This window comes from Laccaria bicolor, genomic scaffold (genome assembly GCF_000143565.1).
Source record: "Laccaria bicolor S238N-H82 LACBIscaffold_6 genomic scaffold, whole genome shotgun sequence".
Classification (NCBI taxonomy): domain Eukaryota; kingdom Fungi; phylum Basidiomycota; class Agaricomycetes; order Agaricales; family Hydnangiaceae; genus Laccaria; species Laccaria bicolor.
Window position 1 is genome coordinate 1,629,793 of NW_001889877.1, and position 11,571 is coordinate 1,641,363.

Below are 11,571 nucleotides of genomic sequence, written 5' to 3' on the forward strand. Positions count from 1 at the left end.
TGCGCACACTCGTCCAAACTGAGAAGACAATGGAACTCGAACCAACCTTTCTATATGTTCTCAACCCCCGATGGCAATAACTGATATACATTGTTCCCGCCGCTAGTCTTAAACCCCCGCTACTTGGCCAGATTTCCACTTTACGGCCACCGACGCTGGTTTGTACATAGTTCCTGTTCTCCTCCCTTCGCCACTTTCTTCAACCCATCACTGACTGGAACTTTTCTTCTTTTCACGCAATTCCCCTTCTTTGACCTACGCTCGTATCAATCTGTATCTGTGCCACCAACCAATATTGTGCCACCACCAACGAACACCAACGAAACAACACTGTACCATCACCACCACCAACCATCACTGTATTTATCATCATGCCTTCCGTTGACGACCACTATTACCCTACCGACTCGTCCTTTTTGGACCGTCTGATAGATCAATCAACGCGCCGCACTTTCAAGAAACAGAAGTACTCATACGATTTCGATTCCGACATGGCTTTCTTCACCTCAGCTTCCACCCAGCATCTTGTTCCGCCTTCCGCACCCGTACGCAAACGAAGCCAACGTTATGCCCAATCCCATGACGACATCGACGACTTCCTTTCGTCGGACCTCGAGCTTTCCTTCGCATCCAATGTCTCGCTCCATTCTCCCCCTCGGAAAGACCTCGATTTAATGCCCGACTGTGAACCTATGGACATCTCTCCTGCCCCTCCTCCAAAGACCACCCATTCCCGATTGTCTGCCAATGGCAGCTCAAAACTGCAGTCACGTCCACGTGCATCGACTAGTGCAGGTCGTTTATTTGGCAGTGATATCAGCAACAATAGCCAGTCACTGCTCCCCAGCCCCAACCTCGCTGCTGTTCCCTCATTGAAGTCAGCAGGTTCTACCCACTCGGCTGCAAAGAGGACGCAACGTTCAGCACTTCCGACGGAATGGTTTTTAGCACCGAAATCGGCTGTGAGCTTCTAGTCCCGTTTAAAATTGTTGTGACCATACTGACGCACCTCTACCAGCCACCACCGGAGGTTTCTTCCCCGATGGGTGACCCCATGGATGTCGATACCTCCTATGTTATTGACACGGCACCAGCACCAGTTTCATTCCAACCCGTTCCACAATCAGCGGCCCCCACCGTAACCGCTTTCGACACGCTTTTCTACGACACGATGTCTCCCCGCCGTTCTTTTGAATCGCCTGCTGGACCGCAGCACAAAAAGCGTCGATCCCTCTCACCTGATCCGGGACGTATTCCAGTCCAAGAGCCCTCTTCTTCGCCGATGGTACCATCTTCGCCTTCCCAGGGTAAGCTCGAACGGATGAGCGGGGGACCATCACTGTTTCGCCTCAATAGCAAGCCCACTCTCCAGGGACTTGGTGCACCTTCATCCAATTTTCTGAAGCGACCCCGCAGGCCTGCTCTGTCTGCAATGGTTTCGCCGTCTGATCACGCCATACAGTCTGCGTATCCCATCTTGTCATCCGCCACCGGCTCTCCTGGTGACGCTGCCAGCCCTGTCGGTGCTCCGCCTGTCCGTCGGGCGTTCTCTGCTCTGATTCCCAACTCTATTTTTCCTGAGCATGAGTCGGATGAATCTTCATTCGATGGTCCTGACATGTCCTCGCCTGCACAGGCATACTCTCGGCGTCAGCAAGTCAAGACGGTCAGAAGGTGTGATGGGACGGAAGATTTTAGGCCTCTGACTGGTGCAACAGCGATGGTGCAAAAGGAAAGTCCTTCTGCCAAATTCATGGCTGCAGGATTGCCAGGGTTCGGAGACAATGAGTCTCATGGAAAGATCCTGCCTTGTCATCGCGTGACTGAAGACGGACTCATGAGGATCAACAGTCAAACGGTTCGTTTTCCGCATCAGGTTGCTTTTCTTGCGTTCTGAAACCATTTGCAGCTTAACGACCTCCTTGATAACAAGTACGACTCTGAAATAACTGACTTTCATGTGATAGACTGTAGGTTCGACTACGAGTACAACGGGGGTCATATCCCGGGCGCGGTCAACATCAACACCACTGCTGCTGTTGAAGAACTTTTACTTGGTCCCAGCTTGACAAAGCCTAGGCCGTCCGTGAGTGGCGACAAAACAAGAAAGACTGTTCTTGTTTTCCATTGCGAGTTCAGTGCTAAGCGGGCTCCGACTTTGTGAGTTCGGCTGTTTGCTATGTTGTTCAGGTTATTTACTACTGCTGCATCGTAGCGCTAAGCACTTGCGTGCCAAGGATCGTTCTATGAACAATCATGTATATCCGAAGATCTGCTATCCTGAGGTGTACATCCTTGAGGGGGGTTACTGCCAATATTTCAAAACTTCGGCTCATCGCTGCGAACCGGCGAATTATGTTACGATGGACGATCCAAATTATGCATCATCCCGCCGAGAGGATCTGGATCAATTCCGTAAGGCCAGGTTTGGTCGCCACAAGTCTTATGCATATGGCGATGGACCCAGCAAAACGTCCCTTGCTTCTCAGCAACTTCAGCAACCAAAGCGTAACACTGCACCTAGTGCACCTCCTTCTCTTTTTGCTGCAGCTACAGCAGCTCGCAGCCGCCGTGGTGGAGGTGCTTCTTTGATGACTCTTGTGGAAGATTGTAATGTCACCGCCGATGCGGATGACACGGATACCGATATTGGTGACAGTCCCTGTCCGCCACCCACGAAGGCCGCTGTATTTAAAACCAAGAAAAATGGACGAGGGCCTCTCGTGCGCGCAGAAACTTACAACCCTGTCCGTACTCTTTATTGACGAATCGCTTCAATCGCCGTTTTCGCCAGGATTTTCACGCTGTACCCCAGTCCAGCAGGATCACGGAAAGTTACGCCTCACTCATGCCCCCCGAAACACCACTATCTACGACCACTCACGAGTTCATAACTTCCGCCATGATCCCATCGAGGCTTTCCAAGCCATTGTACTCTGGCGCGCCATTCGTTCGATATTCGCCATTTTTCTTGCACACAAATTAGGGCTACCACATAACAAGCCCTTGGCTAACAGCAACATGCTGTTTTCCAGAACGCATTTAACCACCCACACCCAACCATGCCTCTTCATACCTTTCTGGCGCAGCAATATGTCACATCCTCAATCGCAGTTAATGCCGGACTTGATTTCGGTCCACCAGCTGCATGGACTACAGACTCACTCACCTTGCCTTTTTTCATCTCTTAGCATTGTCATCTTCTCATCATTCATCTTCATTCCATCTTCTCCATCCAGATCTTCATTCTGACGCACGGACTTTGCTTGTTATCTTCCTGGTTTGCGAACTTTAGGGACAGGTTCCTTTTCTGACCGTAATGGTCTTCCTGTCTTATTTGATCTCAATGAATCGTTGTTTTCTTCTTTCCTTGGTCACTGATATTTATGATCTAAATGGATCCGATTCATTTTTTCTTCGTAGTAAATGTTTCATACCTATTTATTTAACAATTCATCACGACCAGTCGTCGGTCCAACAGTACTACACGGAGAGTGACTATGAGTACAAGTTTTTGGACAGTTTGAGTAAGAACAGTTGACGCACTTAGTAATCGGAGAGTTTCTTGACCGACCAAACAAATACATACGCGACGCTCACCGTACTTTCGTGTTCACCATCTTCATCATCTGTTCCTTTCCCCTGATTCGCCATGTATCAACGCGATCCCAGAGCTGGAGCATTCCTAGGTGGCGATCGCGTGTCTGGTCAGGATATTCGTGATCAAAATGGTGTGTAGCAATCGTTTTGGCCATTCAGTTTGTTTGTAAATACCTTTTCCCTCAGTAATCGCTGCCCAATCAATCGCGAACATCGTTAAGAGCTCTTTGGGGCCGTTAGGGCTTGATAAAATGCTTGTGGATAACATTGGAGTCCGTGTTCCCATACATTTTCCCCCCCGTTCCAGTCTCAACCATAAATACAGGAAGTCACCATCTCCAATGACGGCGCCACCATCCTCTCCCTTCTATCTGTTGAACACCCTGCTGGTCGTATATTTGTTGATCTTGCTCAAAAGCAGGACAAGGAAGTTGGTGATGGCACAACGTCGGTGGTGATTATTGCTGCAGAGCTCCTTCGTCGTGCAAATGAGCTCGTCAAGGCGAAGATCCATCCCACAACCATTATTACGGGCTATCGTCTGGCATGCAGGGAAGCGGTCAAGTTCATGCAGGATCAGCTGAGCATAAAGGTCGATTCGCTTGGGAGAGATGCCTTGCTTAATGTGGCTAAAACTTCGATGTCGAGCAAAATCATCGGAAAGTGAGTATCCCTGCGAAATTTTTCTTTGTGTATCATCGAATCTTACGTTTTTTTCACGAACTAGCGACGACGACCTCTTCGCGCCTATGGCTGTAGATGCGATGCAAGCCGTTAAAACCATCAATTTGCGTGGAGATATCAAGTACCCCGTCAAAGCCGTCAACGTTCTGAAAGCTCATGGTCGTAGTGCCCGTGAATCCTTGTTTGTGCAAGGTTATGCTTTGAACTGCACTGTTGCAAGCCAAGGTTGGTTTCAACGTAATTTATGTCTCATTTCATGCTTCTCACACGAATTATAGCAATGAAGAAACGCATAACGAATGCAAAAATTGCCTGCTTGGATATTAATCTCCAGAAAGCTCGGATGCAACTAGGTGTACAGATCTTGGTGGATGACCCGAACCAATTAGAGGAGATTCGTAAACGGTACGTTCTCATTGTGTTTGTGTTTCTTGATTTGACAATTTTTTCAGAGAAGCTGAGATCACATTAGAGAGAATCCGAAAAATCCTAGCTGCAGGCGCGAACGTCGTTCTTACGACGAAGGGTATCGATGATCTTTGTCTGAAGGAGTTTGTCGAGGCCGGCGCGATGGCAGTACGTCGGTGCAGGAAAGAAGATCTGCGCCGGATTGCTAAAGCGACGGGTGGCCAACTTATATCCAGTCTCGCGAATCTGGAGGGAGAAGAAACCTTCGAAGCCAGCTATCTGGGGACTGCCGACGAGGTGGTGCAGGAGCGCATCTCGGACGACGAACTGATTCTTATTAAGGGGACGAAGGTCGTAAACTCAGCATCGATTGTCCTTCGGGGAGCAAATGATTACATGTTGGATGAGATGGAACGAGCTTTGCATGACACACTGTCGATCATCAAGCGAACATTGGAGAGTGGTTCTGTGGTACCTGGTGGCGGTGCTGTCGAATCGGCGTTGAGCATCTACCTGGAAAATTTTGCAACCACATTGGTACGAGTTGTTATCTGTTGGCGCCATCCCTGTCTTCTGACCTTCGTTACACAGGGGTCAAGAGAACAGCTGGCCATTGCTGAGTTTGCAAGCGCGCTTCTTTCAATTCCTAAAACGTTAGCCGTCAATGCCGCTAAGGACTCAACTGAACTCGTCGCGAAGCTACGCTCCTATCACAATGCTGCGCAAAACGCGCCAGCCGGAGACCCCAAGAAAGCCCTCCTGCGGTATGGTTTGGATCTCCTCAATGGCGAAGTCCGAGATAATGTTACTGCTGGGATTCTTGAACCCACCATGAGCAAGGTGAAGAGTCTGAAGTCGGCGTACGAGGCGGCCGTGTCTCTCCTGCGAATTGATGACGCGATACAATGTGTCCCTGGTGAGTCAACTCAGTTGAACGTTTCCGGGGATCTTGTGGCTGAAAATTTTCTGACAGAGCAAAAAGGAGATCCCGATGGCCACGGACACTAAAGTATGAGTTCTGCGGTGGAGTAAAAGATTTTTTTGTATCGTAGAAAAAGAGTAACTGAGTATAAGGAGTCGGAAATGAAAAGTACACGCGACGCGATCTAAGCACGTGATGATGCGTCAACAATTGTTGGCCCAGACACCGCTTGAAGTCACTTGCTTGTGTTCAAACCGTCTTCAAGCTTCCTCCGCCGTCGTTGATTGCTGACCTCCACATCCACAACGACGTCTTGACCTACTCGTCGTTCACCTTGTCGCGTGAATATATCGATATCCGCCGCTCTATGTCCTAGGAAGCCTCGATGCAGTCGGAACCACTCCCCTCATTCTTCCCTAACCTCTCCCAACGCTTTCAGTCTCTCGTATGGTCGTGTCTAGACTCGGATCTGACTAAGACTGCTGTCTTTCATGCGGAGAGATACTACGCGATGGATCCAAATAACCACCAGGCGCGGCATCTTTATGCGACGGCTCTCCTGCGCGAAGGCCAAACGTACTCGGCTTTGTACCTCGTGAACAATGCACAAGATTTCCAATGTACTGGATGTTTGGAAATCAAAGCCAAGTCGTGTACGGCACTGGGTCGCCACAGGCAGGCGCGTGAGGCTCTGGAAGCTACAATGCTCGACACAAACTACGTGTCTGGAGGTTTGTTTTCAGTTCCCAGTTTGCGCACTGCAGTGTGACTGATATATATTGTCCACCATAGCCTCTTCGAGCAGCAGAGTGTCGCGACCATTTCCTGAAGACGCAGCCTTGCGATGTAGATCTGGCACGATGGCCCTTAAAGGTAACCTTCCGGAAATGGCGTCGCGTAGCTTTCGGGGCGCTCTGGCGTCGAATCCGTATATCTGGGAGGCGTTCGAGGGTCTATGTGCTTTGGGTACGCAGATTGGACTTTTTCCGAATCCCCAAACAATTCACTCCTTTGCAGGGTCAATACCGGAGATTGATGAAATATTTCCCTCACGGCCACCACCCGTAAAACGTCTTCCACCAGAAGAGACGCAGGCCAAGTCGATACCTATTGCTTCTGGCGCAGGATTCTTCACACCAGACGCTGGCAATGCTGGTAATCTTTTTCGGACGTGGAAACCTGATATATCACAACCCCAGCCATTTCGCATGCCTCCACCGGGGCCTCGAGACTCGCTGTGAGCCTGTTCATATTGAACTGATGATAAAATAGCTTATAATTCTACACAATCAGGCTGTCTAACGATACATTCCTCCCTGACAACTCCATACAAGTACATCGAACTAGTCGATCGCAACCGACAGTTTCTAATCCAATCCAAGCACCCGCCCCTCGACCGCTTTCCTCAGCTGATGAAGCGGGCCCAGTGCCGAAGAGGTTGCGGTCGACGACGCGGCAGCCCGAAGCGGTCAAACCGAAACCGAGCAAATCGAGTCTCGACGACCCCTTGAAAAAGGCACGCGCACGCCCGGCCTTGTCATTTGCTAACATCTTCTCATCTTCCGATGGTCGTTCTCAGCCAACGACTTCCTCTAGGACAAATCTTGGCCCTGGGAAGAGCAGCGCTCAAACTAGTCATATCCCCACACGACGGAGTACCCGTTTGTTGAGTGGTACGGGACCCAAGTTGCCCCATACTTCCAAGGCAAGCATTCTGATTTTTTTTTTGCCCTTTTATCAACTTATCCGCTGATTCGTATTTGCCCTACATAGAATCCTGCCACGAGAGATCGTGATCGTCGGCGACAAGCCGCTCAGCCACGCAACAAATCGATAGAGTCCGAAAGAGATGAGGAATTGGCCCCCATTGGCGAGGTTGCACACTCAAGGTCGCCCCCTTCTGCTGCACTTTCACATCGCTCCGAAGTATCCCCTTCACCGAGCAACTGGACTGCGGCACATGAACAGCAAGCGCAGGAGGAGTATGAAGGCGAACTTGCCGAGTATTATTTGTACAACTTGATTCGACGATTTGCCAGCGCGGCAAGGGCTTTAGCAATGTACGATTGCCGAACTTGCCTAGCAGAGTTGGGACAGCTGCCTCACGTCCATCAAAATTCAGCCTGGGTGCTGTCGATGGTGGGCAGAGTGCATTATGAAAAGCAAGATTACGCTTCTGTACGTCTCCCATTTATTGACATGTTTCGATTAGTCCTTATTCACTTGCTCTTAGGCTGAGCGAGCTTTCAAAGCTGTAAGGGCATTAGAACCTCATCGTCTATGGGACATGGAGGTCTATTCAACTTTGTTGTGGCACTTGCAGCGCAATGTCGAACTATCATTCCTTGCCCAAGAACTGCTGAACATCAATCCTCAGTCGCCTCAAGCTTGGATAGCCATTGGAAATTTATTTTCTTTGCAAAAAGAGCGGCTACAGGCTTTAACGTGCTTCCGCCGAGCTGGTCAACTCGATCCCACCTGCGCTTACGCGTTTACGCTAAGTGGGCACGAATCGATAGATGAAGACCTTGAAAAGGCCATCAACTTCTTCCAATCTGCGTTACGTGCAGACCCTCGTCACTATAATGCATGGTACGTTGACCTATTTCGTTAGCGTCAATCAAAGTCTAACTTGAATGATTGGGGTTCCCTAGGTACGGATTGGGTACGTGTTACCTGAGGATGAGTAAAATACGCCTAGCGGAGTATCATTACAGAAAGGCGGTTGAGATCCACCCGAACAATGCGGTTTTGCTAGGGTGTGTTGGAATGGCAAGTACAATTCATGTTTTCGGAGATCAGGTTAAATTGACGGGTCCGGTGAATAATTGTCATAGGCTGTTGACCGACGTGGGGACCGCGACGCAGCCCTGGCCCTCTTTGACGAAGCTGTCCGGCTTGCACCCGATAACGCCCTAGTTCGTTATCGGAGAGCCAAAATTCTGGTCTCAATGAGGAAATATGAGGTTCGTAACTCCGCACTCTTCTTCTATTGAGTCTGTTTGTAACGTTTTAAATTTGATCAGCGGGCCGTTGAAGACTTGGTGTCACTGCGGAACAGTACGCCAGAAGAGTCAAATGTCGTCTTCCAGTTGGCCAAGGTCTACCGGCTGCTCGGAGATGAAGTGAACTCTGCAAAGACGCTTGCGCTTGCACGGGACATTTCACCGAAGAGCATGAACAAGATCAAGAAGTTGTTGGACACTGTGAAAGATGAAGGAGATGAGCCAATGGATGAAGGATGATGAGGATATAATGGCGTGAGGGTGATAGTTGACCTTGAATCGCCTTATATGGCGACATAACTCGAGTCAGGGAGATTAGTCGGGTGATGTGACAGTAGGCAATGTTTTGTGACAATTGTACAAGTATAATAGTCCACTTGTTACCTCTGCTGTAACAGCCTGAATCTTTTCAGTCCGTACTTGGTCCGTACTTGCTCCTCGCCGCACACAATGTCCGCCTAGGTCGCGTCCTCCCCTACCCATAGTTCTCTTCTTCCGTAGCCTGGCCAATCACGTTAAACGAGAATGGTTGACAAGCTCGTACGCACCTCCAAGCACGGCTCCTTACTCTTCGAACCAGAAATTGTCGACCGTATACCCCTTCACTGACACTCTGTCTCCCTGTTGGTACCCTTAATTGTCCTATCTTTGCTTTATTTGACCCTCCGCTCAAGCACTAGCCCACCCAACCACGCATATGTCATCTGAATCTTCAAACTTACTTCAACTGGCGCGTTCCAAATTGCATCTGTCCGTCGGTAGCAAGGACAACTGCAGTTTGCATCGCTGGGTCCTACTCAAAAACTTCATTATACAATCGCCTTCTCCGACTTCAAGCACGGCCTCGAATAACCTGTCTGACCCACATTTGACACCCACCTATCCTATCGAAGACGACGACGACGAAGATGACGATGCCGAAGAGGACTTGGACTTTGACTCTTTCATGTTTCCGGATGGTGGCCAGCTCGTTACTGGCCAAACACCGGACGTGAAATCCTCGGAAGCACAGTGGCTCGATTCTTTGCTAGAAACCCTAGGTGATGATGACGAGGACGAATTTGGCGTTGATTCAGACACCAATATCTCACCCTTGCCGACTGAAGATGATGACGACCAACTTTTCAGTCCCACGGCATCACCCATGTCCTCGTCAGACGACCTCCCCAACCAGCCTACTTATTATCTCCCACCCATTCCTGTATCATATCCTGTGCCATATCCACCGTTCCATCCTCCTCTCGTTCACAACCATGATTTTGACTCCACGTTTGATTCCCCTCTTTCCTCCCTTCCTCCACCTTTTGAAAATTCTCTCCCCTATCGCTATATGGACGACATAGAAGACTTAACTGTGCCTGACGCTATAGAAGATACGTCAGACGACGAGTCCGACACACCACCCACACCCTTGCTTGGAAGGTCAAGTTCGTCACTGTCTCCGATAGACGCAGCCTCGATCCCCCTGCCTACAGAACGCAGTAGACTTCGCTACAACGTCCCTCATGTATATGTTGACTCGCACGACTCGTACTTTTCCCACTTTGAGCTTGACCCACTTCCCTTTCCCGACGAGCATCACCCATCTTATAATCATTTTCAAGAGTGTTAGTCGGTACAACATCCCTATATTGCTTATATCTCTATTTTATTCATCACAACCCTTACCCCCCCCCCCTATGTATCGTCCATCCCGTCACAATTATTTTGGTGTGAACCCTTTACTTGAGCAATCCGCAATGTTTCATTCTGTCTCATTTCCGAACCAGATCGGCCTTTTGGGTCATTAGGTGTCACCGCGGCATCCGACATATTCAGTTCATGTTGCGCGACCTCGGAGTTTGCCTCGGCCAAAAAGGCATTCGGAGGGAGAAATTGGGCACACGTGTTGTTGAAAGCTGTAGGCCAGGCGCTTGACGGAGGCAATGGGCGACATTCAAGTAACGGGGCTAATTGATAGTCAGATGGTGGTCCTCGTGAGTAGAAAAAAAAAAAAAAGAAGTGAACACGAGGCGTCCTCACCAAGTTTTAACAGGTAAGGGACCCTTGTTTTCAATTTATGGTTCGGGTTGCTGCAGAGTTATCGCTCGTCATGTCGAGTCAGAGGCAATACCAAGCCCACCTATCGACGTATTCGCCCAGCCGGTTTCCCACTAAAAGGGCCTTGGAGAGCCGCTCCTGACTCCAGTTGACTTTGAGAAAATTCTCATAGAGTTCCATGTCGCAATGCGGCATCAGGCACATTGTAGGGACATCCACAGGATGCTGAGCATTCTAAAAAAAAGTAGCAAAACATTCATAGGTGTTAACACGCCTGATACTCTTGAGAAAGCGCGGGGACCTGCTCTGTTTTCGGTTAGCACCCGCATATGAAGGTCTTCGAAAAGTGCGGTATCTTCCGCCGTGAAAACGGGATCGTACAGGGAAACGTTATCGTGCTCCTACCATCTGTCTGACGCAGTTGAAATGGGATGGGTAGGGTTTACCCACGATTTTTAGATCTCGGCACATTTCAACGAGAAACGCAAGCTGTATATTGGAATTCGGGGACATTGTCGGGCTTCCTAAGCCCAAACAAAGAATAGCAGGAGGTTCCGGAGAGATGACACTCCAGGCGCCTTTCAATATATCTAAAAATGGTTCTAAAGTTAGGAGGGAAAGTGGCTTTTGAGCGGATCTCGCCAACACCGACGTGAACATTGTAAGAACCATTCATCTTGTTGAAGCTGCTCCCTAAGGCTGGCTAACGAAGCGGACGGTGACGAGCTAGGATGCACATTCTTGCCCTTTCTCTTCTTTCGTGATTTTACGGGAATGAAATCAGAGTACGAAAAGGACGCAGAGTTGGTATCGGGGGATCCTTTCATGGTGCGGGGTACCGGGTACTAACGTTTTTGCCACCAATAGCTTGCGAATCAAGCACAACCAAATAGATTGCTGTAAGTCAGGCAC

The 11,571-nt window shown here is 49.4% G+C and overlaps 5 protein-coding genes across 5 annotated transcripts; 4 read left to right on the top strand and 1 right to left on the bottom strand.

The window, feature by feature from the left end:
• Window positions 1-371: 371 nt before the first annotated feature.
• Window positions 372-3,252, top strand: LACBIDRAFT_315991 (uncharacterized protein; the record flags this gene model as incomplete). The annotated part of the gene is made up of 5 exons (XM_001878221.1): window positions 372-962; window positions 1,019-1,858; window positions 1,910-2,160; window positions 2,216-2,747; window positions 2,824-3,252. The coding sequence occupies 5 exons, from the start codon at window positions 372-374 to the stop codon at window positions 3,250-3,252; spliced, it is 2,643 nt and encodes an 880-aa protein (XP_001878256.1).
• Window positions 3,253-3,652: 400 nt separating this feature from the next.
• LACBIDRAFT_315992 (uncharacterized protein) lies at window positions 3,653-5,700 on the top strand (the record flags this gene model as incomplete). The annotated part of the gene is made up of 8 exons (XM_001878222.1): window positions 3,653-3,731; window positions 3,787-3,872; window positions 3,926-4,263; window positions 4,328-4,509; window positions 4,563-4,689; window positions 4,737-5,229; window positions 5,284-5,608; window positions 5,666-5,700. 8 exons carry the CDS (start codon window positions 3,653-3,655, stop codon window positions 5,698-5,700), a joined length of 1,665 nt encoding a protein of 554 aa, XP_001878257.1.
• Window positions 5,701-5,999: 299 nt separating this feature from the next.
• Window positions 6,000-8,859, top strand: LACBIDRAFT_315993 (uncharacterized protein; the record flags this gene model as incomplete). The annotated part of the gene is made up of 9 exons (XM_001878223.1): window positions 6,000-6,345; window positions 6,407-6,580; window positions 6,632-6,851; window positions 6,908-7,319; window positions 7,388-7,792; window positions 7,848-8,206; window positions 8,269-8,386; window positions 8,452-8,580; window positions 8,641-8,859. The coding sequence occupies 9 exons, from the start codon at window positions 6,000-6,002 to the stop codon at window positions 8,857-8,859; spliced, it is 2,382 nt and encodes a 793-aa protein (XP_001878258.1).
• A 178-nt stretch (window positions 8,860-9,037) lies between these two features.
• LACBIDRAFT_315994 (uncharacterized protein) lies at window positions 9,038-10,341 on the top strand. Its single transcript, XM_001878224.1, has 2 exons — window positions 9,038-9,211; window positions 9,294-10,341. Exons 1-2 carry the CDS (start codon window positions 9,145-9,147, stop codon window positions 10,229-10,231), a joined length of 1,005 nt encoding a protein of 334 aa, XP_001878259.1. The 5' UTR covers window positions 9,038-9,144; the 3' UTR covers window positions 10,232-10,341.
• Window positions 10,297-11,319, bottom strand: LACBIDRAFT_315995 (uncharacterized protein; the record flags this gene model as incomplete). The annotated part of the gene is made up of 5 exons (XM_001878569.1): window positions 10,297-10,568; window positions 10,642-10,691; window positions 10,742-10,893; window positions 10,941-11,060; window positions 11,110-11,319. The coding sequence occupies 5 exons, from the start codon at window positions 11,317-11,319 to the stop codon at window positions 10,297-10,299; spliced, it is 804 nt and encodes a 267-aa protein (XP_001878604.1).
• Window positions 11,320-11,571: the final 252 nt, after the last annotated feature.